Source organism: Aplidium turbinatum, chromosome 13 (assembly GCF_918807975.1).
Source record: "Aplidium turbinatum chromosome 13, kaAplTurb1.1, whole genome shotgun sequence".
Lineage (NCBI taxonomy): Eukaryota > Metazoa > Chordata > Ascidiacea > Aplousobranchia > Polyclinidae > Aplidium > Aplidium turbinatum.
This window is the reverse complement of record NC_137484.1, coordinates 12,214,743-12,241,536: the sequence shown is the minus strand read 5'-3', so window position 1 is coordinate 12,241,536 and position 26,794 is coordinate 12,214,743. Positions and strand designations below refer to the sequence as shown.

The following is a 26,794-nucleotide window of genomic DNA, read 5'->3' as shown; positions in this document are numbered from 1 at the left end:
CCTGTACATTTTTGCTGTTAGGGATAGGTTAGGAACTCCGGGTAGGAAAGATGAGAGTGGTAATTGGTAAATGATGTCCAGGACTCCAGGTGGTAAATGTCCCAGAACCGACTAACTGACACTGACAAGCAGTTTTTTGACTGGACAGTGAACAAAGGAAGTAAACCATGTTATTGTAAAATATGGGCTGCTTTTGTGCAGCCTACTGTTCTAATAAAGCAACGTAGCTTCAACATACCGGTGCTATTGAATAAAATCGAGATTAAAATAGCTTTAACTGAGATTATAAAAACTTTAAAGTTGTATTAGCACCTTTTTTAACCTCAATAACGTTAAAAATAACCTCGCCTATGAAGGAAACTTTGAAAGATTTCCGACTGAGGAAAAAGGGATTTTTCAGGACAAAAAAGGAAATTGAAGAGGATTTATCAATTGTCAGAAGTGGAAGCACTGCACTTCATCTGCAATTCACAGTGATAAGTGATTTTTAGTTAAAATTATTTTCATAACATTGTGGAACGTAGGCTGGTGAAAATGTTGTGATACCAATGGCTACTCCAAACAGGGATCGTTGGCGGAGCCCTACGCCTGCAAGCAAAGGCAGAAAAAGGTAAAAAAGAACAGTGAAAGTGATGTGATGTTTGTCGTGTGATTGTGTGAACTTGAGATACATTTCTTCAATGTTTTGTGCCGTAACCCGTAAACACATTATTAAACTTTTGGTAACATTACTTTACTTTGCAGGCGGGTTTCTTTATATGTCCAAGAAGAACATGAACCCAACAGAAAAGAAACATATGATCAACGTCATGACGATGAATTGAATCCGAAAAGACTCAAACTAGGAAGTAGTCAACGAAATGCCAATGCAAAAAGGCAAGGCACAAGGTGATAACTGAATTTTTGAATTGGTGAACAAACTTTTGTATGGTGCAGCAATGCCCAATCAAGCTTATCGATTACGACCAGGCCATAAAGAATTTGATGTTATCAAAATCTTTACGAAGCATTTAATTTACTGACAACTTACTGCAAAATTTCCTTTATTTTTTAAATAAGTAGCCGTATTTATGACGCCTTTCACCTTGAGTGCTGCCAGATAAGGAATTTTACACTAATTTGAGAAAACGTCAAAGCCGTTGATGACAAAAACATACAATATGACTTGAAAAATTTTTAAGTTTTAGGAAAATAACAAACCTAACTTGGGAAATTTTCTAGATTTGACAAGAATTTTTTATCTGGCAACACTACCACGAATCAAAACTGTTTGATCACACTATAACACAGCGAAATGCGCCTTAAATATAGCCACTTCAGAGTGAATAGGCTTTCATTTTTTCCCTTTTGATCGATAACAATGAAAGAATCATTCTTAAATGTCATGCTGATTGCTGATAATAATTAGTAAAATGTCACTCTGTCCTGGCTATTGTTTTTTTATATTTGAAGAAAAGATTGTTGCTTTTACACGTCACATTACAGCAGTGTAATGTTTTTCAATCTTGTTTGCGCCACGGAATAGCCTACTTTACATTACAAATATCTTACAGAACACAGAGAAATCTAAGTTGTGTTGTGGCCAAATAATAATCTCAATCACGTTTAGCTATTGATCATCTCTTTATTTTCAGTATGGTACTTGGGTTCGTTTTGCTGCTGTAAAGTGTAGGCTAAATTGTAAAATAGGCTTAACAGTCTATGAAAGGCAAAACGTGCACAAAAATATTGCACTTGTACCAAGAAATACTCAGATTGTCTTGGCATCACTATTGAATAATACTGTATAGAATCATAATGGTACATCCAATGAGCGCTGTGTCTTTTTGCGCAAACACTTTTGACCAGCGGCGTACAGTGAGAATTTTTTGGGTGATCACATCTTTTAACAAGTTTCAAACATATGCTTGATTTGCAGTGTTGTACGCGTCAATGAAATAAATTGACGGCGTCAGCGTCAGCGCGAATTGCCTAAAAACTTTACGGCGTAAGTATTGCGTAAGCTCTTAAAGAAATTGACGGCGTCAGCGCTAATTTCTAGCGCTATTTTAGCCAGGGTCTCACAAAACGGAAGTATTTCAACCAAGTTTAGGCTAACAATAGCTATAAATAAAGAGCAGGTTTTATGTTTTGAGACTGTATTGTAATTAGCTGCTTAGCTTATTAGTTATTTACTTGTAGAAACACAAGCATTTCAAAACGTTTATCTGACAATCTGCTGCGTTTGGGACGCATGATATCCTTTCCAAGCGAAAAAATGCGTTCCACAGTAGCGCTGAATGGTATTGGTGTGTTGTATTTCAAGAACAAGTCTTGAAAACGTTTATTCGGAAAGAAATCACCGTTCCAAGTGTGCTGTGATGGTTTAGCACAGGGGTGGGGAACCCGCGGGCCGAATGCGGCCCGCGTGGCTGTTCCATGTGGCCCGTGTCAAAATTTCTTTACCCAAAATATATTGAAACAACAGCTCAAAAAAGAGTAGGCTCTGCATTCTCGGTATATTGCGAATGGCCTGTGACTAGTTAATCCATCGGCTTCGCTCCAGACTGACTGATAAAAACATGGAGATGCAGTTAAGAGTTGCAACAACTTCCCTGTCAGCAGACATCACACGACTCACCAAAAATAAAAAAAGCTTTCAGCCATCCCACTGGCTGTGAAAGTGAAATAAATCATTGTCTACTTGGCTGCATTTTTTATCTGTAAATAAATTTCGAATTTTTTAGTTGCTCGCCTGTGTTATTTCTCATTTTATGTGGCTCGCAATACTAAAAAGGTTCCCCACCCCTGGTTTAGCATATATAAATCTTTTAACGAGGTCCACTGCACCAACATCGCTGTTTTCAAGGGTATAGAGCTCTTGAAATAATGTGTTTTCAACCTCTACGATGACATTCATTGATTTTCCTCTTTCTCTCTCTGATCCCTCGTTCTCGATACTGCTCACGATATGAGTGATCACCATTTGGCGAACTTCTTCCGCTTGTATTCCAGGTAGCCATTCCAACCAACGCGAAAACGGGTAATTCGGATGAGTCGCGCTGGCCAGAATACATCGTGAAACTCTGATTGTGAAACGAGATTTTCCATGAAAACAAAAAATGACGCATAGCGCTTGACGCTTAAAATCGGCCAAATAGTTGACGGCGCTATCACTTCTGTCAACTAAAAAATAAATTGACGGCGCTAGCCTCAGCGTCAACAAAAAGTTGACGCCGTCAACGTACAACACTGTTGATTTGCACAATAAGTTTTTATATCCTATCACATCAGTTTATTTTGATATGGATAACTATTGAGCAAACTGCAAGTCTAGTGTGTGTTTAAAGCCTGCTGAAAAAAAGTAGACACCCAAAAAATGATCACCGTAGACCACTGCTTGACTATCTTCCATGAATAGTCGGAGTTTCGTGGGGCACTGGTTGAAAATCATTGCACTGGTGGTTTCTCATTTTTTTCCCTGCACTTTTTTTTACTAAAGAACGGTTGTAGTTTTGTAAAACCTTACTAAAGTTTGCCAGAAATTAAAAGAATCGTAAGCAAACTTTTCTCGTTGGCGAACTAATTTGACAAGTTTTTTCAACAAGACTGTTAAGTTGAAACAAAACAAAATAAAAGAGACTTATGTTGGAACGAAATTTTATTTAGATAATTTGTTGAATTGTTAAAAAATTTCACTGTTGGCTGTTTTTCGTCTCAGACTTCTAAATTCACAGTGCGTTTAGCGTATGAGACTCCGACTTTGTTTTCTTTTTGTTACCATTCTTTCTAGTTCTTACACATAAAAAGACTTCGGAAAGGTTGATAACGTAGTTTATTGAGATATCAAACGTTAAAAAGTCAGGTAAATGGCCAAATAGTTGTACTTGTAAGATGATAGATGAAATGCTTGAACTAACAAATGGTTCACCACTTCCAGCATACAAAGAAATCAAATTCTGAACAGCAAAAGCTTCCTCGATTTCAAAATAATTATACACTACTACTTGCAACAGCTGCTTTACAATTGGCTATTACTTCCACTTTACAATCTATTTAATATCGACTGGAACTCTACAATCGTCTTCAATATACTTTTATACACAACTCTAAAAACAACTCTCAACACAATTCTCATAACAACTCTAATCAAATCAGACGACTATTTATAACAGGTTTGTTTGGACCAGAATCTTCCAGAAACTAGGGTAACATTACATCACAAGAATTCATTCTTCCGGCCAACAAGTCAAATAAGTTTCGAGAATGTCACGTACACAAAATTTTCTAGGAGCAGATTTCACAATAAAAGATTGCGTAACTAAAGGTTACTATAGTTCAGTATTCGAGGAAACACCACAACAGAATCACACAATAAAATAGTTCACCTATTTAAGAACATATCATGTAGCCTGCCGCAGGACTACAGGTATTGATTGTGATAATTTTATACTGTAGTTCAGGACGAAATTATAATGTTCGTATGACGAAAGCGAAATTAAAGCAACGTAGATATAATATTGCTTACTGCTTTGAAAATATTTTATTCAAAGTGACAATTGAAACAGCAGTAGTCTATTTAACGCAATCAAATAAGCTTCCTTATACCAAATATTAATGTTACTTTTATTACATGACCAAAGCTACAGACGACATAGAAAGCAAAATGCTCAAGCTTCTCCAACCAGCTACAAAGTATTGAAAAACATGGCAAAAAGCGATACAATCACAGGAAGCCAAATCATACTAGGACTGGCGAAGGCAGGAGCTGGTTTTTCTGAAAGGTTGCGACTAGAAATGGACGAAGGTGAAGACTTTTCAGCATTTTATGTTTTAAGTGGTAAAATAAACACAACGCTAAGTAGAGCGATGTTTGCTTTTGCTGCATAAAATCATGATAAAACTAAGTTTACTAACCCGTTACTGCGCATAGCAGGCTGTCATAAACTAATTCAATGTTTCACCATAGTTTGCATCATTTTCAACAAAGCAACAGTTTTAAGAGAAAAGAAGCAACGATATGTACGGGGTTTGGAGGACATGCCACACTAGTACATTTCACAAATTTTACCTTTGCTTGGTCACTTTTTGCTTATTTTATGGCTCAGTAATTTTTTTTACTTAAAAGTTTGTTAGAAAAAAGGGCAATTATTTAGGCTTTTTTTCTAAAAAAAATTTGCAACATAACTAAAACAACATCTTGTTTGTGATATTCACGATTTTTACGTAGCAGCGAAGTTTCGATAATGCGTCGGAGGTGACTCTCAGATTTTCTTACAGCACACAAGTAGTTGATTTCATACTTTTAAAAAAGGTTAATTTGATGTTTATCTGAACATAGTTGTATGAGCAACGTTTTTAATCTAAAATATGGCATGTTTTCCCTAATTGTGAGGGACACAGAACTAACTATCCACTCTTAAAGCACGCGCCTTCAGGCGCAGTCGCTTGCAATGTGCTTCAGCGAGCGAGAAATTTTTGCAAAAATTCATGAAAGTGCGTTTTCTTTTCATTTTTTAGTTATTTTATTTTTTTGTGAAACGGAGCATGATGATGCGGTATTGCGGTAACGCATTTAAGGGAGCACGACCAAATGCCCCCCTAAATGCGTTACCGCATCATTTTCCGCTTGCCAAGATATTTAAACCTTGACAGGTTTGTAGAAGTGCAGTTGATAAGGTGAGGTTGGGCTTTGTGCTTGGTCAGGTTGACAGGTTATACGGCATGCGTGTGACTTGCCGTAACTGTTGGCCGAAAGCTATTGATTGCAAGCATGGCTAGCTGCAAAGCAATAAAACACGCTAGACCGGCAGGAATAGGCTACCAGTGGCAAACATACTTTATTTTGCTTCAGTTTGTATAAAAAAAATGTTTTGCGTTTATGTTTCCACGTAAAATTAATAGAAAGCAGCGACGAATGTGGTACCGTGTAAAACAAGTAAGTTATGGCAAATCGGTTAATCTCTGTATAAAAATTTACATATAATGCTCTCAGAAATGATTCAAACTGTCTTCGAAGTCATTGGAAAAATGTGCCGCGCGGAAAGTCCCCCGGATTGTTATGGCGCCGTTTTAACTACAATCGTCAAAAATAGATTTACGAAGAATCTGGAGCGATTTCTTCGTGGATTAATTAAAGATGGGTATGACGAATTATTCAGCAAATGAAAACTGACACATTGATGATGTGTTTCTCGGCAGTCGAGTGTAGCAAGAACTCAACGATAGACACGTGTTTCGCCCATGAGGCTGGGCTCATCAGTACCGTACCACTAGTTCTTGCCACATTGTTCTCCACTGCTGCTTATAATTTCATGTCAAAAAATACTGCAGCCTACGCTATGCAAACTAGGTCAATCTGTAAATTTTTATGCCAATCTATGTTACACGTTTTTATATTTGCAATGTTTTTTGAAAATACAGAAAGGTTTTTTCATGATGCTGAATATCCACTACTGGACTGTTTACCCTGCAGTTAAGCGTCTGGCTTTATGAACGAAGAATTTTCAAGATCAAGCGGCGCTGTTTCGGCTCTAGGTGTGCGCTTGAGCAACGCAGTTTATGGACTACTCGCTATTCTTGTTCAAAGCCTCTGCATGCAAAACTGCCAGGAATTTCGGAAACTTTCTCAGTCCGAGGATAAAGATTTGAAATTAACCACAACCAATCATATTGGTATTCGTTTGTTCCATTTCGCGCATACCTCCATTACTCCACATTTTCCAGAGAATGTAATTTTATTGCATATAGGATTGGCTTTGATATACAACCTATCAGTAAGTCTTTGTTGTGATCAGAAGCTAAGTCTACTGCAGACTTGAAATTTTTTTTTCGTTTAAGTTTTAATTTGCATCATAGACAGTCAGACTTTCGACGCCTTGGGTTTCATAGGTGGAATGGTGTAGAAAATGGATAAACCGTTACGAGTTGTTTTCTTGAGCAGAAAGATTCTCGATATGTTCCCCACATGAAGTGGGATGTAGGTCCATGCTAATAATCATACGGAATTTTTAAACTGCGGAAGCAGTGAGCGATGCGAAAATAGCAAGATGAATGCGAGTAGTGTGATAAGTTGTAAAGATGGCCTATACTTGAGTAGTGAGTGACAATCTTAATGATAAAGCCGGTCACTAGTAGCTGTTGGTTGTTCATTCTCTTGATACATTTTCTTCGCTTTTTTTTTTAATGACAAACATTTAGACAAAAAACATTTTTTATTTCGATTCGATGATCGTAAGTCCTAACAAAACTTTGTGCACCGCAGATCAACCAAAACAAATCTTGCTTCCCTGTACATTTCAACTACGTTGGATTTGTTGAAGGCTTTGCTGGAACGCATCCCCACAACGTCAGAAAATGAGGTAACTGATGGCTACGGCCACGTGTTTACGTGCTACTTGCGATTTTCCTCGGTTTTTACTTTTCAGGGAAGTAAAGCAGAAAATGATAGAAATGGGTGGGGAACAAATTGTTCAAATATTTTTTTGTTCTAGAAAATAAACTATTCGTTTTAATAAACACATACAATCTCCATTACTTTTTCTTTAATTAAGGAGATTTGGTTTGTAAGCATAGCCTATGTTTTATACATTTGCTTCATCTCCGCTTCTTAAATTGTTCTTCTGGTCACACCACTAACACCATCAAGTCGAAGTCTTAGAAATGAATACGAAAGAGTCCGATGTGTTTTCAGACGTTGATGGGCTTTGAAAATATTGTGAAGTCTGACTTGGTAGTTTTACTTCGGTCCCAGGGTAAGCTATAAAGCGCAATCGAAAGGACTTTAGGATTTCCGCAGTTATGAGTCGGTCTTTAAAAATGCTATATTGGCTTCTAGTTTTATGTGTTTACAATTGTATCAATTTATAATTGTATGGTTTCCACCTGTTTTTCAATGAGCTTTTTATAACGTATTTTTCCAAAAGCAATAAATCTGATTTCCACATATTCCAGACGTTTCTACTACTTACTGTTGTAAAAGAAGTCGCTTCAGCTTCAAAGATCGGTTCAGAAAACGACATCGCTTTACGCATTAATGAGATTAACGATGTTTTAGAAGAAATGAATAAAAAATATCGTAAACAAGTTGTTGTTAGGTGAGCCATGAAAAGACTTAATTTTATATTAGTATGTAATTTTCAGTTAAGGTCAGCTACAGTTTGTAACTGATATAATATGTGAATATTATACTGTAGCCTATAGCTTTTGTATCATACAGTAGTCTATATCTTTAATTTTTGGAAAAATAATAATAATTCATTACGATTTTGATCATTTTATAATAATTCTTCAGTAAATCACAACACAAATTTCTACAAAGGAGTGGAGATATTCACGTAAAAAAGCTCTAGTTGGCAACAATGTTATAAAAACAAACGGTGTTGTCGAGGCTGCATGGCATTGGGGAAAAACTGCTGTCCGCCGTTTCATTTTTTCGCAGTCGATTGCAACATAGGGTATCCACTGACACTCCAGTTGCATGGTTCAACAGCCCAAGTTACATTTTAGGCTACCCCGTATCCAGACACTGCTTCTTTCTAGGAACAATAAAAAATAAATGCCTTGCTTGAATATTTTCAGAGGTGAAGATTTTTATCAAAATCAAATGCACCAAGAAACCCCTCCAAACAACTTTCGAGACATTTCTGTTTTTCCTGAAAGTGATGACATCAACGGATTGGACACGCCCTTTGTAAGAACCAATCTTATCGGTTCAGCTTACAACAAGTTAGTATGACTTTGAGATATGCACATGATCACGTACCGCCAGATTTAACCGTATTAAGACTGGGCTCTGAAGGGATTCCCTGAGTTGGGGGGGGGGGGCATAAAATGCCCACGGCTTTTGAACGTTTATTACGCCTTTGATATGCATGCTGTCAGTTAGATATTTTACCAAGTGAAAGAAAATTTATCTGACTTTCCAACAAATTCAAACTTGTCTTCAAATCATGTGTATATCTATAGCTATAATAGATTTATTAGACAGGCATCAAATCGCCAAAGTTAGATGTAAATTATAATAAAGAAACAAGGCTTTATCTTGCTCGGCTTGAGATAATGAGGTCACGGTATTCCCACGGTAATAACACTTTGCGTTATGTCTCTCAAACTAACAACCGTAACTGCTCATCAACTGCCGAGAAACTATTTATTCTGTAATCATCCAGCCGGCAAAAGTGCGACATTATTATATCGACTCAACGTTTGACCACAGTGCTTAGACGTAAAAATTGTTTATTTGACTTCAGTTTGTTTGAAAAGATGCGAATATCGGAAACAAGTGTTGCTTGAGATGTAGGCAGATTTGGCTACAAGCAGCAAAAAATATATTCTTACACAGCTAACCATTCCACTCCTTTTGCGTTGATTCAACGTCTTTAGTCGTTGAATCGACGTAAAAATAACCGATTTGCCAGTGGAGAACAAGCACATGGAAACGATTTTATTTCTGTTTGTTTCAATCGCAGCAACGTTTTTACGTCGTTTGACGTTGGATCTGCGTGACAATGGTGTAACTTTATCATTGCTGTTGTTTTCCGACAAAGAAAAATTAATTGAATTGAATTGAATTGAACTATCAAATGCAAATGAAATCAAAATACTTTGATTCTATTCAATACCGTATTACAGCGAGCGAGTTATATCGACTGAACATCTGCGTTACATCAAAATCATTGAACAATAACCACGGTTTGTTTTGTAGTTGCATGATACAAGCTAATAGAGTCGGTTTACAATGTTCTTCTCCCCGTACTGTTACCTTGCCGCGGTGGGGAGGCTTGAGTACCTCAAGGATCCTGTGGGCTATACCGAAGGGGGCTCGTAGCCCCTGGCAGGTTTAACCATGTCGGGCAGGTTAGAGGTGAGAGGCCAGACAAAAGACAGTACAACAGCCGGGCAGACGGAGCCCGTCAGCCTTGGACGGCAGTTCGTCTCGGGGAAGGCAAACCCTGATTCAAAAACCTCCGCTGTCTTGCGGCTACATCCAGTCCTGGGAAAGGCTACGGGAGACAACCCAGACAGAAAATCCGGAGTGGAGTACGTGAGGCGGTCGACTGTCAAACTCTGACATCCTTCCGGCAACTCCTGCAGCCAAACCGTCGCCGAGTGTCACGCTTTGCGTTCCCTTGGACCACGCCGGAGAGGCAGAGAGGAGGGTCCTGTTGTGTTTTTGGGCAGCGCAAGACCTCCATACAGACGCCCAGGCCAGCACTCTGGAGAGGCCACTCCAGTCGCCCCCATCCCTGGGTGCGAAAAACAAACCGGAGGACAGCAGTCTACGGGTTATAAGTCAAACAATGATGCGTAGCGACCGCCCGCGTTGTGAAATCTTTTATTTGGCATCACAACACTCGACTAAATTAATTTTGATGGTTGTTCTCTCGCGCCAGTGTAAACCAGCTTATCCTTATGCATGGCTTGTGTACCGTAACCTCCGTTAGCTATATACTATATGCATTTCAGAGAGAAAAAAGAAACAAATCACGCTGTTACTCGATCTACACGTTGATACACAGCTCGTACAATTTGTCATATTTATGTTGATTCAACGTCTAGCAACGTAGAACTAATGCCAAACTTATCGAGTTTTCGAGCTGGGTATAAATTGCAACGGTTTGCCGATGTTTAGAACAATCCAATTAGCGAAATCAGGAATTGTTTATTTACCACGTTTCTGCAGAAACAGATGCAAAACAAAAACGTAGTGCGAAAATATAAAGTTACAGACTTTTCGCATTCTATATCCACGAGTTACGTCATTTTACATCGGTTCACCATGATGATAATAAATCAAAGCTGAAACAGCAGTGTGCTGTTCTAACGCTTATCTTTTGAAACATAACAATAAGCAACGTCCACTTGTGCAGTCATTGGAGGCAGCCAAGTTTACGATAAATCAAACTCGTCTAACGTTGATTCGATATAAGAATCCTATAGTATAAGCGATCGTGTGCAAGCATTCTCTCATTCCAAACTTGTCGATTATTAAATCGATTCAACAGCTGATGATATTGAATCGATGAAAACATGGCACTTGCTGCCATCAGGCTTGTACGAGGTTAGAGATATATCATTCATAGCATTATATACCATTCCCCAATTAGTAAAGTGATGCACTTGACTTGTATTAGACAACTTATCTAGTTCGAAATTCCTTCATATACATATGCGAATTCATTTTCAAAATACATTTCATCGACATATTGTTATTTTTTTCTGTCGATATCTGCTTCATTTCGCCAATTTCACATTAGAGGGACATCTAAAGACTGAAAACTGATAGACAAAGCAACCGAACTTTGAAGTAGGTTATTCCAAGAAGAATATATCCGTTGCGTAAAATAAATGGTTTTGTTTCAGTCACAGATAGAAGTAATTGTATGCAATTTACACCAGACACAAATCATCATGCAGTGTCTTCTTCACAACTAATCAAATTACACGCGCGATAAACTCATTAGGCGACTCGGCTTGGCGGCTTGGCGCCTCTGAATAAACGATCGATGATCTGTCACTCTTTTTATAAAAGAAACCAACCAAGCGCAATCTGCTCTCACTCCAGGAGCAAATCAATGAAATATTTCAAGGTACAAGCTAAAAACAGTACAATATCTCTCAAACTGAATCAGGTATAGCCACGAAACTTTAAATACGTTTAGCCAAGTAATATTTAGGAAAAGTCAAGAAATTTCAGCTTATTAGCACGTATGCCCATTAAAATACATTCGTTTGAAATTGGGGTGGGCACATTATGCCCAACCCCAGTCTTAATACGGTTAAGCCTGTGTGCAATGGACATACACAGTCTTCGAAATTAGCATATTTTTGCTTCGGCAAAAACGTTGACGAGGCCAAACGGCAAAAGTTGAAATTGCCTCGGCAATTGCTGTGAACGTATATTACGAAAAAATTGTGGGCTACCACAACATGTAAAACGAGAAGCGAAAAATATAATAGAGTAGTCTATCAAGACCGTATTGTTTGATTTGTTATGATGTGATACTACCAAAAGTAACGATAAAGCGAGCAACGCGATACGCACGCTGTTACGATAATTCATGTTAAACGGGGGGGGGGGGATGGAAGTATGTTAATTTGCGTTGATTCAACGTTCGAGTCAGCACAAATCGATTTAATTTTCCCGACCGGTTGTATTGCGTAACAACAATGCCCAATAAGTAATGACGACGACGTCATTTCTTAAGACGCTTGAAGCTTAAGCTTGAAGACGCAAAACTGCCCGTTCATGAACGCGCGATGTCATATGATCGGAAGCATTACTTTTCTTTACTGCCGAAGTACCATTTACCAATTTTGTACTACTTTTTTAACTGGGCCCCGTAGCTTTTCTAATTCCGATTTGTTTCCGTCATAAAATTCTTTACAAATTTTGCAAAATACTACACTAACTTTTCCTTCTGTCCCCTCTGTTTCATAACCTATGGCAGGTAAATTCCACTTTTTAACTGTATCTTCCTTTACCATGATTTATATCGGCAATGACACTGGTAAAGAACAAGCATTCGATGAAAGAATAACTTTTGCGTAACAATTAAGCCAGTATTTATAAGGTTGCAAACTTTTTTTATAGTTCACATGAGCATTGTCAGCGCATAAAATTGCACCTGTTGTTGTTACGCAACCAGACATCTATTGCAAACTGCTATTAACAAAGCTCACTCTACAGGTTAACGCGTTAACCTATTACTTACATGTATTCGACGTCTGTTGATGTTGTGTGGTTCGTTGTGAAAGCGGCGCGATCGTTTCTGATACAGCTGGAAGAGATAACGGAAGGCGAAGCGCGATAAGGAGTAAATGCTTACAATAATTTGACGTCTACTGGCGTTGAATCAATGCAAATAGGGTGATATTTCTATAAAAGATTCAATTCTCCCAGCTGGGCAGTGGGCAGTGTCTAAGCGGCGGCGAAGTAGAAAGTAACCCAAATAAAAACATCAAGCAACAGTAAGATTGAATCAACCTCCTAGTCTGGTGTGGTCTAAGAAAATTAGGATTATTTTTGTAATCTTGTGGTCCTTACAAGCGCTCGTGTGGCCTCGGCATTTTTATTGCCGAGGCTAATGTGCCATTCATACATCTGCTTCGGCAATTGCCGAATGCCGAGGCTAATTTCGAAGACTGCATACATGCCTTACGATCGTATCGTCGTGATATCTCGGTATGCAAACAACCAATGGTGGTTCAACTCTTGATGTGGGCGTTCTGTTAACGCACTTCATGGACAGTTTCCTATTCAGCTGCACGAGGCGGGTTGTACAATTTACCGGCACAAGTGTGTCCAGTTTTAATCCGGACCTTCTTCGTTATCAAAGGTGTTTGGATCAATTTTTTCCACAGGAAGTCATGCTCTTGCTTGAGAAGCCCTTGCTGAAAGACAAGAGCGGTCTTGGTAACTCGCTGCCTCTGTAATACAACTAACGAGTTCGGTTGACTGATATGACTTTAGTTTTCCTTGTTTCAAGGCACAGCCTTTATAGCCATTGTAATTTGTACCTAGCCTTCGCTTTCGGTACCGATCTGCCTAGCAAGGGCATCCAGTCTTAACAGATAGGACCTATTATTGCGGTGCGTGTTTCTACGCCAATGTGCCCACTTGGGGTAAGATCCTACCTCTCCTCTTGACGGATGAAGGTCTGCATCATACCCAGGACCAACAACAACACTTCAAATAACAAGCGAAAACTTTACACTGTGCCAGCATCTGTATCGGAGCCTGTGTTAAAGGCTCTCAGCCTTTTTGAATATGTAAAACCGCCACGATCAAGCTTGAGAAATATTGAGCTGCAATCAATTTATCAATCTATCAACGTTGATTTCATTACATTTTTGTGTTTTGAAAGTCATTAGCTGATAATATATTGTTTAGTAGTGTGAGTTCTTTGCAATAGGACTGTTTGGTCAAGTGGTCGTCAAAGTTCACTGTTCATTTGTTTCTTTCAAGGAAACGACGTTATTCATAGGCAGCTATCACAAAGTTGTTTCTAGATTTCATTGGGCGAATAAATTGTCTGTAATCTAACAGTTTACACGATTATATTAACAGTTCTGATCATTACCTGGACGTGCAGTTTCGTTTACTCCGAGAAGATTTTGTGAGGCCTTTAAGACAAGGAATACAGCAATGCTTTACTCTTGGTTAGTGTATTTTGAGTAGCCTAAGCTTCTTCATATGAAGCTGTTGTTTTTATGTCTTTATGAATCGATACGCCAAAATTCAAAGATTACTATTACATTTTTAGTGGTATTTGAAAACTTGTAGTTAGAATGATGGTCGTGTTTAATAGAGAATCTAGAAAAATAATTTGGGAGGCACCATGTAGATCTGTCTTAAGAAAAGTTATAAAAAAAGTGATTAATTTAAAAGCTGAGCTTTAACGAAGCAAAAAGACAGTTAGGCTATGGAAGTTTGTGGACTTGCCTTCTGCAAAAAAAAAAAAAATTGATAAATTTTATCTTATTTAAGATGTTTTTGCATTTTTTTGCCTCAATATTGCTTCTTGTGTATAACGCACGCTGTCTCCTTGAACATACCAATTAAATCAAAGTAAAATATGTAGCAATTTGGGTTAAAACGTTGAAGTTAATATTGAAGCATTCGAAATTAAAGCTATAATTTGCAGATGGAGAGGTCAGACTACACAAGCAAAGGCACCATGACTTGAAAGTGTACGAGGATGTAACGATTGAATACCCTTTCTCTGGAAAAACAGGCAGGGCCCGATTAACCATGAGGCACACGAGGCACAGGCCTCAGGCCCCCTGGTTTTGGGGGGGCCCAATTTTTGGTGTTAAATGTTGTACATTGTACACAATATTTCTGTTATTTCACTTTTAATGTAGAATTTCATGCTATCATACACTGAGATGCCCACCGAGGCATAATATTATGTGGATGCAGCCTATTTCGTCCCCTGAACACTTCGTCCCCCGATTTCGTACCCTAAAAAGATTAAAAAAAAATGATAAAACAAAGCCGAAGTCGCTGATCGGAGTTTCCGCAAACATTTTAAAACTGTCATTAGCCTACGTTGTGTTAGCCTACCAATGCTACTAGCCTACAGCTAGAAAATTCCAATGCAATTGCACCCCACTGTCTTGCTTCTTTCCTGTTAGGGTAGGTACGTCACAATGAGCAAAAGTCATTCATGGGGGCTGTCATGCAATACGGCCCAGGATTCACGTTTTTATTGAAACAACGCATTTTCGAATAGCGAAAAGAAGGAAAACATGGTTAGAGTAAGCCAAACAACAATAATAAAACTGCAGTCTAGCATTGAGAGGAAGAAAATGTAGTTCGGTTAGTTTTGAAATGTTTGCGGAAACTCCGATCAGCGACTTCGGCTTTGTTCTATTATTTTCTCGGTCTTTTCATGGTACGAAAGGGGAGTACGAAGTGTTCAGGGTACAAAATAGGTTGCACCCATATTCTATCATTATTAATGCAATCATGGTCTTGGGCAGATTTGCTACTTGGAAAGTTACTTGTTATGCTAGGCTTCAGTTGATCACTGCTGCTCTGCATCGAAAGCGATTACCAATAGGGGCCCCTGAACTTAGCTGTGCCTCGGGCCCTCGTGAGCCTTAATCAGGCCCTGAAAACAGGTATAGGGTAGCTTGTCTTATTTGAATGTGTTTCATTCCTGCTACCGGTACGCTAAAGCATGTACAATGTGCAAGTTTTGACGTGTAACTTGCCGATAAAAGACAATAGAAGTTTGTAAAGCGAACTGTTAATTATTACGGAAATCTCATTGGTTTATTTTAGGCACTCAATATCGAGTTCGCTTTAACCCTTCCCGACTTCAACGCGTAAAATGGGAAACTTCGAGAAGACTGATGTTTGGAAACCTGGTTTGCCTTTCTGCTGACAAATTTAAGGCAAGAAAGAAGATTCTCACATGTATTGGTGCTGTGATAGGTCTTTGAAACTATATTTGTGTTCTCAGGCCGTATCCGTATCCTTAGAATGTATTTTAACGTATTCTAAGACCAAATCTCAGTTAAAATTATGTTCAAGTTCTTTCTGTAATTTAGCACTGCAAAACCAAGTCCTCTCAATCAGTTTGGTGAAAAACAATAATGGACATAAATTGTCCGCACTCCACTCAAGACAAGAACGGTTAAAGAGCATATCAAGGTTGCCCTAACCTAACTTTTTCAAAGTGATCAAATTTTTGTACAGAACTTCCGCAGCATGAGCCAGATGTGCTGATGATAACTACCAGATCCCATAAACACATTTCTGGAGCTAAACTTGCAAGTTTTAGTCATCATGTTACACGCATATAAAAAACGATTTTTTGTTAAGATCCACAAAATGTATTTGCTAAATGGATGGTCAGCACAAATGAGGCGTATTTTTGTGGATGAAATTATTCCCGGTAACAACACTTCAACAATAGGTCCCTTCACTCTGTTAATCTCAGTAACCGGCCCTGCGTAAAAAGCCTTTATCTACAGTCCGAGGATAAACATTGAAAACCAACCAACTAACCAACCTTGTGTACTTCGGATGAATCTAGATACTTTAAACACCACTGTGAATGGAACTACGAAAATCATAACGAAGATCGTCGTCTTTACAAAGCAATTTACGGCTTTGAAGTTTTTACTTTACGTACGGAATCCTCACTACACGAAAAGTATATGTACTTATGACGACACTGTTTGCTTTCAGAGGCACTTTCTTTTTGCATCGATAGCGGATAGAGATCCAAATCAGCTGAAGAAAGGTTTTGTCGATTTGGAGTTTGCTCGCAGGAACGCTCAATTTGGCCCTGAACTTGACCATGAAGCGAAAAGAGTTGTAAAGCCACGAAAAGCACGATGGCCATATGGCGATTCGTCAAACATATGGAGAGGATTCACGAGGAGATCCGATGAGAATTATGAAGCGGGTCCGAGAGAAAAGAAAAGTAAGCAGTCTAGTATCAACAGCTCTTCAAAGTTCATGCGATCCTCTTGTGGGAGATGTTGTCATCAGGGCCCACAAGAGGGGGGACAACCGGTACATTGCACCGGGGCCCGGTGAGTTCAAGGGGGCCCGACAAAATGTCTAAATTCACGCGCTAAAAAGATTGATTTCAACGATTTTGCATAAAATATTGTTTTTATATTAGTTCCGTATGTGGATTGGGCCCCCTCATAGGTATGCCTTTTTTTGGAACTACCGTACAGAATTTTAAATTTTTTTAGTTCAGGGGGCCTGACAAAATGTTTAAATTTGCGTGCTCAGGTCGATTTTGCATAAAATGTTGTTTTTTATATTAGTTTCGTATTTCGATTCCATGCATTTTTCTGACATCTTGTCAATTTATGACACAAGCAAGCATTGACAATTATGTGCAGTGTAATCATGTTGCACTGGTACAATTTTAGTTGTATATAATCTTGTTTAGTGTGATATTTTAAGAGTTTAGAAAATAGTAAAAAGTATTGAAATATTGTTAGAATACAATTCAATTGCTAAGAAACAATTCGACAATGCCATTTTTTCAGTGCAAAAATGTTCTAGTGCTTTTTTGGATATTAGTTATACTGAAATCATGGAACTTCTCTAATATACAGTAGGGGAGACCCAGGAGAGTTGAGCCGATTTTTCTACTTTGGAAAATATCTATCGAAATTTTTAGGTTACACAAATAATTTATTTGGTAAACTGAAGGGTAACCATTCACCTTCATACACAAAAAAGGAAATTAATCTAACATCATTGCATATATGTGTATTTTGTCGATAAAATAAAAAATTCAGTTGGCTCAATTCTCCCGCCGATGGAGGAGAGTTGATCATAGTCTCAAGGTGAGTTGAGCCATTGCCTACCAAAAGTCAAAACCATATAAACACAAAAGATCTAATACAAAATAAATTATGCAATATTATTCAGTACACAGTGTTACAATGTCACTTGTTAGATTTATTTTTTTCACTATTTAATTCAAAATGGTGGTGTTGCGGTAACATTATCAATGACGGGCCCCAATAGTTTTTTGGTCTAAAAAGTAGTTTAACCCATTTCAAATTGCAACCCAAGTGCTTTTCCAGCCGTTTGCGGTTACTTCAAGCGATAGGCTAGTGTAGAAGAGGAAGTGCCCCTTTGGAAATTGTTTGACAGCAAAATAATTGAATCAATTATAATAATAAATACTGTTATTATTAATATTCAATTATCATGACGTCACACACGTTTCAAAAAGGAAATTTTGAGTTCACAATTGCCCTCTGGTCCCCTGCTGTGAGCAAGTCTTTTGATCATTCACGTTATTCTGGTCATTTGCAAGCTTTTAATAAATCTAATATCAAAAAACTGATTTTGATAATAAGTAAATCAATAGTATTGAGGAGAGTTGAGCCATTGCCTACCTAAACTATGTAAAAATCATGGCTCAACTCTCCTAGACACCAATGGCTCAACTCTCCTTATGTCACCTTGTTCGGTAAAACTTGAGAGTTTTATTAAAACAGCGCTGCAAACTTGATAATACTTATCCTGATATAAAGGCATCACATTGGCAATATATTACACATCTTACAAAAAAACTATCTGTCACTACTTTGTGGCTATAAGATGAAAGACTTGTAACTCAGCAATCCACTTTTAGATTTGATTTTCACATTGTACTACTTCAACAAGTTATACTAGACATAACTACAAAATTGATTGAGTCAAAATGGCAGTAATGTTGCATATGTCACGCAGAAGAACCCAAATATTAGATTTAAATGCTATAAATTGCATTTTTTGGGGGTGGATCAACCCTCCTTGCGGCTCAACTCTCCCGGATTTCTCCTAGGCTACAGTATTTTTGAGTTTTTAGGACTTGTTGAATGATTTTGCTACATTGAAATGCAAGTCAGTTTCATGGAAGCAGTGCTGGAAAATAATTTTCTCCTTTAGCAGGGCCAAATGTCATAAGTCTAACAAAAATCAAAACAAAAGTTTAAAGATTAGTGAAAGTGTGATCTTTGAGTAAAAAATCATAGGTCTTTAGTTCTGTTGAAGTACAGTTACTTTAACTCTAGACAGAATCAGAAGTGTCCTAATTGCAGTGCAAATTACTTTTTCCAGCACTGCAGAAAGGTGTTGATTTTCAAAAATATGCTTAGTATATACTGTAAATAAATATTTTTTTATCTTAAGTTTTCCATTCCGTTTGTTTTCACTATTTACTTCTTTGCAGTCTTAAATGGTATTATATATTAATGTAAAGCTGTATGCACACATATGCAATGCTATGTCAGCCATGCTGGATAGTATTGTCATTTTTATCTTCGGAATGGCTGTTTTTACCCACTTGTTGCCATGGTTACAATCAGGTGTTGCCAGAGTTAGGATTAAAGTTAGAAAGGGTTAATGTAAAAGGGTTAGAGTTAGGAATAAGGTTAGGGTTTTGATCTTTGCCCAGGACTAAAATAAATTTCCAAAATACAAGTTTTTGTTTTCAACAGCTATAAACTTTTGCTCAAATTAGGGCAGAATTCCTTTTCTGGCAACGCTATTGAGGCTATATTTACACTATCCACAGCATTTTATCTTTGTGTATAACTAGTGTGTATCTGTGAATTTAAAGTCATATTTATACCACTACAATACTGCATTCTTTGTGAAATAATGGAGTGTTAATACTTTTACCCAATGTTCCCCAAACTTTTTTTAATAGCGCCCCCCCCCCCCTAGACAACGAACAGAGTATCAAACACCCCCTTCGACAAAAATAGTAAAGCCGAAGTTACTTTCCATTCATCACAGCTTTAAGTCCAACTTCATTGAGACGGATCAGGTTGGTGCAATGTCATCAACCTCTTGATATCGTGTTTTAGTTTGGATAGGAACAATCTTAAGTCTCACCGTCTAACTTTGTCAAGACAGTTTCTTTGGGATCCAGAAGCGATATCACGGCACTGAAAGCACGCTCCACCAAGTATGAGCTGGTAAAGGCAATGATAAAAACTTTGACCCGCTTCCACACGTGAGGGTATTTCTCTTTGATTTGGTTCTGTAGCGAGAACGATTGATACGAGATATTGAACTTCGGTTTGAGTGCAAAATCGCTTTGCAATGTTATCAGTTCCACCTCAAGAATTCCAAGTTCGAAAATATCACAGAATGGATTGATTCTCCAGTCAGAGATTTCTAACTGGAATACATCCTGGAATCGAACTCCCGTGTCTGTGTAGTCTACTTCTTGAAGATGATTGCTGTACGTCTATACAGCAACATCAGATATGCCTCTGTCACTGGTATAAAGTTGATGCAAGCTTGAGAATTGGAAAAATTCTCATCTAGCTAAATTGCGTTGATACAACACGAGCTGATGACTCAACCCAGACAGTGGCGATTACACCTTGATTAGATTTACTTTGTTACCCTGGGCCTGAAGGGATAAATTCAATTCATTGAATTTGGAAAATATGTCTGACAAGTAGGCGATATCATTTCTCACAACCAGGACGTCATTCGCAAGGCCAGGATCACAACTCTGTAGAAATTCCGCGACAGTTTCAAACAGCGAATAGAATCGTGCAAGGCAATTTCCCTTGAAAAGCAATTGTACTTCGGTGTGGAGTAGGCCTAGTAAGCGCTCAAAAGCTTCATCATTCTCATTGCACAATCGTTTGAACAAGCGTGTGTTCAGAGCGTGCGCTTTAATTTTCACTGCTTTGATGACAGTCTTCTAAGATAGATTAAGACAAACACTCAACCAAAATACTCTCGGATTTGCGTAATCGCAGTGCTTCAAAGTAAGTCATGGTTACTTACGACCTCAACAAACTTGTAAGGCATTGCGAAGCGATGTTGCCAACATAATTGCCACAATATCTGCAACAGAGCTCTTATAGTCACCCTCTTCTTTTGTATTTCTTTGAAGAGAAACATGTCAAAAATGCTTTGCAATCCTCTTCTTGTAACTGCCACGATTTACTCTCAGCGCCCCCCAACCGCCCAATTTATAGCCAGCGCCCCCTTCATGGTCGCAAACGCCCCCAGGGGAGCGCTGGCGCCCACTTTGGAAACCACTGCTGTAAACTAGTGTAGCCTATCCTTTGTATTATTTTTTAAACAGATCTGGTTTTAAAATAAAACTCTGTCCAGAACACCATGTATGCATTGGCCTTGTGGATTAACGCGCACCGCAAATTTTGCTTATGATTTGTGAGATACCATGCGACATGTCGCGCTGGGGGGGGGCAGGCAGCAACATCTGCACCGGGGCCCGGCAGGGCTCTTGGAGGCCCTGGCTGTCATTACTGTCGTATTGCTTGTACAGATTTATTTGACAACATAACACAACTATTAGTAATGCTACTCCAATGTAGGCTATGTCTGCGTCTCATACCTTTGTGAAGTCTTTCTCTTCTTGTAGGCATTTAACTTTCTGAGCAACGCCGCTACGTCCTCTGTCTTTTCATTCCATTTATCAAACATTTTCGATATGTTGAAACGTCCCTGGGGAACTTATTTTCTTACACTACACAGCACAAACTATGACTGCGATAGTGGGGCAGACTAAATGTTGAAAAACTTGTGTATGCTAAGCTCAATGAAGAAATTAATGTTAACATTGATTATGCTTCGTTGAAGAAATTTTGAAAAAGCCAAAAGATTAATTGGAAAAGTAGCCCACACGTTATGAAGACCAGTGGGTCAATATCAAAATTATAATTAGGCTAAGTATTAAAGTTGATATAGCTTACTGCTTATATGTCTTCATCATTTTACTTCAAAATGGCAGCATGTGTAGAACAATCCAATTGTCTGATATTACTTATCATTACATAAACATTAATTTTGTTGTGGCGTAACTTAACAGCACTTTCAGCTTCTTCAAATGTAATTTATTTCGTGCATAATTAAAATCGAATGTTTGTGAGCGCTTTATGAGGAAAAAAGTAACTAATTGCGTTTCTAACGTAAACAATATTCCATACCACAGAAAGAAAAAGACTTGCAGCAGTTTCTAGCAACAGTCTTGTGTCAAAAGATGACATGAAGAGAAAATATTACATGGTTGAAAGTGAAGCCTACTTTGAGGCTTATCGTCATGTACTGTCTGGACTGCAAGGTAAGTTTCTAAAGTAGCCAAAATAAGGTGAAACGTTTACAACATCAGATTGTACTTTTACATCACAATATTATATTGTGAGAGCACGCTAATAACAATTATGAAACAACATTAAATAATAGGGTGGGTTGTTTTTGACTTTTTTCGAAATTCAAAAACGGCTAGTCATAAAAAGTGGCACATGCATGAAAAAATTACGTGTGCAAAATTTTATCAGTTTGGGGGTGCATCTTCTGCCCCCGCATGGAGGTCAAACTTTCAAATTTTCGAAAAAAAAAAGGGAAGTTTCACTTTCTGTTTTAACATAATTTCTTTTATAATTTTTCTTCTGGCTAGTTCTAAATTGTAAGTGGAATGTACCCAGAACTCTCCTATGTAAAGGCATGTTCAAAGCTTAAGGTTTACTGCCCCCGCGTCGACGACCAAAATGCTGAATTTTCATCAATTTGAGATGCAATTTTGTCATTGCTCAATACACAAACTTGTCGCAAAACGGCGAGTTGGTGTTTTGTGTTAACGCAGTACGCTCATTTATATTCTGTTCAAACTCTTTCACTGCCATGGGCTTTATCTAGGGGGGGGGGGGGGGGGTGATCACCCCCCACTCATTGAAGTGGGGAGTGGGCAATGCAAAATCATTCCCCACTCATTTGGCTTTGAAAAGGTTTTGCGATATTTTGCAGTTTAGCAGTCGTATAGCTCTTATCGTGCTTGGTATCCGTGTCTTCAACAACCGTAATTTGCTGAAACTTCTTTCTGCTTCCACAGAAGAGGGGGCATTAACTAATAGCAGCCTTACAAGATTTTCCAAACTGATGCACAAGTCCTACAACTGGTTTCAGCCCCATTGATTTATTTCTTGCATCACATACATGTGTAATACGACCAAATTTTTGATGAAAGTGACTTAAATCTGGATCCAAAATTCCGCTATCATCAAAAAAGTGATATCAGCGGGAATATTTTTTTCAAAATTCGGTCAATAAAATATCGCAAAACCTTTCCAAAGCTAAATGAGTGGGGGGGTGATTTTGCATTGCTCACTCCCCACTTCAAGGAGTGGGGGGGGGGGGTGATCACTCTCCTCACCCCCCCCCCCCCCCTAGATAGAGCCCATGGCAATGAAAGAGTTTTAACAAAAGATAAATGAACGCACTGCGTTAACACCAACTCGCCCTTTTGCGACAAGTTTGTGTATTGAGCAATGACAAAATTGCATCTCAAATTGATAAAAATTCAGCATTTTGGTCGTCGATGCGGGGGCAGCAAACCGCTTCGAACATGCCTTTACATAGGAAAGTTCTGGGTACATCCCACTTGCAATTTATAACTAGCCAGAAGAAAAATTATAAAAAAAACTATGTTGAAACGGAAAGTGAAATTTCCCCTTTTTTTCAAAGAATTGAAAGTTTGACCCCCCTGCGGGGGCAGAAGATGCACCCCCAAACTGATGAAATTTTGCACACGTAATTTTTTTATGCATGTGCCACTTTTGATGACTAGCCCTTTCTGAATTTCGAAAAAAAGTCAAAAACGACTAACCCTATTAAACAAGCATCACTGTTTGTTGACAAAAAAATTGATTCGGCCAAGTTCTAAATCAAAACTGCGCAATCTATATCAAACATAGTGACTGATCGCTTAACCCTAACATCCCTACCCAGTAAACATTGATTGTTGGGGCAACATTGGCAAGAAGTTGGCCGCAACATTGGCAAAATGCAGACGCCAACATTGGCAAAATGTTTTATGCACCATTTGGATGCATCTGGCCAGCGTTGGCGTCTGCATCTTGCCACCGTTGGCTTCTGCATCTTGCCAACATTGGATTATGCATCTTGCCAACGCTGGCTTCTGCATCTTGCCAACATTGGCTTCTGCATATTGCAAACGATGGCAAAATGTTTTATGCACCATTTGGATGCATCTGGCCAGCGTTGGCGTCTGCATCTTGCCAACGCTGGCTTTTGCATCTTGCCAACGTTGGCTTCTGCATCTAGCCAACATTGGCTTCTGCATCTTGCCAACGTTGGCAAAATGTTTTATGCACCATTTGGATGCATCTGGCCAGCGTTGGCGTATGCATCTTGCCACCGTTGGCGTCTGCATCTAGCCAATGTCGACTTCTGCATCTAGCCAACGTTGGCTTCTGTATCTTGCCAACGTTGGCAAAATGTTTTATGCACCATTTTGCTTCATCTTGCCAACGTTGGCATCTGTATCTGGCCAGCGTTGGCAAGATGGCTTGTGCACCATTTTGCTTCATCTGGCGCCTAAATTCTGGTTGACTTTTATGCACCATGATGCTGCTTCATCTGATCTATTGACTATTGTGATGCCCGCGCTTTGACCAAGGTTGGCCATGCGAAGCAAGCTGGTGCATAAAACATCTGAACAGCATTGGCATCTACATTTGCCAAACGTCTCTGTACTTAAACCTCGCTCATCACCAAAAGTTTATTGTTGAACCTAGCTAATCCTTGGGCGAAAGAACAGCAGCAACACGGATTTATAAGCAACACTTCTCCCTTTGTGACAAAGCAAAGTAACAGCCAAGCTTCTTATATTTTCACATTTATTAGAAACAAGCCACATCAAATCGTATTAATAGATGGAGATTCATTGCACATCAGCAGCTTTTTCTTGTGTATCTTTATCATTGTGAATTCCTGCGAATGAAACAAAAATATTTAATTCAAGAGGGCTGTTTGGCAACAGTGTAGGAATCATAGGCGTAGCCAGGGGGGCAAAAGGGGCCATGCCCCCCCAAATTTTCAAACTTTGGATTCCGAAGTTGAGCCCTTTGTTGAAAATGCAATAAAGTTTGTAGAAATTTATATCGTTTTCCAAGACATCTGGCTATTAACCCCCCAAGGACTTGTTTTAGACACACAGAAAGACACCAATAAATTTTCCAAATCGTAAATCGCCCAAAATTTACGCGATTTACATTTCTTTGAACTAATTTGTGGAAGCAATTTCAGAATGGCTTACTCTGTTGGGTTTTTGTGTAGTTATTGAGTTTTTGTTTAGCTGTGTTTTTGGTATTCTCTAATTTAGCCGCAGTTTTTGCCAGTTCGTGTGTAAGAGCTATCTTTAATAAGTTAATAGCTGTTTATCTGCTAATAAATTTCATACAAATATTACCCTAAAAGTGTTTTCAGAAAGCGCTATAATCCATTATTTGAGTGTAATTTTTCAAAAATTTTCCGGGGGAGCATGCCCCCGGACCCCTTAGAATACGCGTGCCTTCGGCACGCTCTAACCCCGCTACCAGTTTTATTGCTTCAACCCACCAAGATACGCCACTGCACATCAAGTGGCGATGGCTTTAAATCAAACACTTTGTTGTTCTCTTCAATTCATCAAATATCTGGCCCCCCCAAAACATTTTTCTGGCTACGCCGCTGTGTAGGATTTTAATCAGTTGTCGTTCAGGATACTACGAAGTTAATTGACAATCTGCAATATCAATGTAATATCCCTCTCTCCAACGTGCGTGACAAAAAACTTGCGTGTACAGTAGTTATTCAACAACTAAAGCAACACATGCGCTGTTGTCTTTCAAACATATAACAAGCTCACCAAAAGTTAGTTTTTTCCGTTTTCAGCCACCTTGCCTGTCTTTCCAATTTCAAAATCACTCTGAAACTCTTCATCAATTTGCTGCACGGCAGCAGCTTTGTCGTGCGCCATCACCATGTCTAATCATGAAAGTAAAAAAAGAAGTGTTAAATCAGTATATAAATGCCGACATAGCCTACTAACAACCATGTTCGTTGTTCACATCAATGCGAATACACCACTAAAACATTTTCATACATTACTCAATACTCTTAACAATTACATCATACATTAATCAAAAGAACAAAATGGCATAGTTATGACATAATCATTTAGTCGTAGTAAAAACATTTATCCGTACTCACCAAGAACAATCTTTTTCAGATTCTTTTTTAAACAATCAAACGAGTGCTTAGACTTCACGACGTTTTTTTTTCTTTCTTTTTTCTCGACATGACTTGAACTGTGTTGTGTTCGATAATAATAGTTGGCATAAGTCCACTGATACAATCGCTTGCATTTTTGCCAACAGCTTGACTTAAATTTGCCACCTGCAAAATGTAAATCGAATGTAATGACAGGGGTTTCATCCATCATATTAAAAAGCTTCAGCACTTGTTACAGAAATTTTCGACTGTTACAAATGACAGCCAACGTTTAAAGTTTATTTTGGGATTCCAGTCGTCTGTTTTGTTGCGTATGTAGGTCGCAGTGTAGGCAACTGTAAGCTATGTTGTCGAAATGGGCGCAAAATAAAACATGTTATTATTATTATTATTCAGTTGACGGCAATGAAAGCTACATTTGCAAATACTCTACAATCATGGGCGCCGATCGCTCTCTAAAATTGGTGGGGACATTTACTAGGAATAGGAAAGGTAGAAAGGGGTGACAAGCGAAGCGAGCTAGAAATATCGGGGGTCTGCTCTGACAAACAAACAAATAGGCTACAAGTCTAATGTGATGTAATTATACTGTATAAATTTTAATTGTCAGTGTAAGCATGGGACAGCAGACGATCAAACACTCGATAGCCTAACGAGTGTCCGGCAAATTAAAAACGAATTCCTTGGAGAGGTCATGGATATTGATCGAATTCAAAACTTTGTTGTGCACATAGCAGACCATTGCATGATTTAGCCGTTTCCGTGTTTCAGCTG

The 26,794-nt window shown here is 38.5% G+C and overlaps 2 protein-coding genes across 2 annotated transcripts in view; both read left to right on the top strand.

Moving 5' to 3' along the window:
- The first annotated feature begins 548 nt into the window (after window positions 1–548).
- Window positions 549–17,410, top strand: LOC145781653 (NFX1-type zinc finger-containing protein 1-like). The gene is made up of 10 exons (XM_082593328.1): window positions 549–610; window positions 745–888; window positions 7,244–7,340; window positions 7,933–8,075; window positions 8,560–8,706; window positions 14,051–14,142; window positions 14,628–14,717; window positions 15,773–15,885; window positions 16,685–16,922; window positions 17,406–17,410. Exons 1-10 carry the CDS (start codon window positions 549–551, stop codon window positions 17,408–17,410), a joined length of 1,131 nt encoding a protein of 376 aa, XP_082449454.1.
- The window catches only part of LOC145781652 (NFX1-type zinc finger-containing protein 1-like), a 95,151-nt gene continuing 85,116 nt past the window's right edge, over window positions 16,760–26,794 (top strand). Inside the window, exons 1-2 of the mRNA XM_082593327.1 lie at window positions 16,760–16,922; window positions 21,942–22,070. Of these exons, the coding sequence (XP_082449453.1) occupies window positions 21,995–22,070 (76 nt within the window). The 5' untranslated portion in view covers window positions 16,760–16,922; window positions 21,942–21,994. The remainder of the gene's footprint in view (window positions 16,923–21,941; window positions 22,071–26,794) is intronic.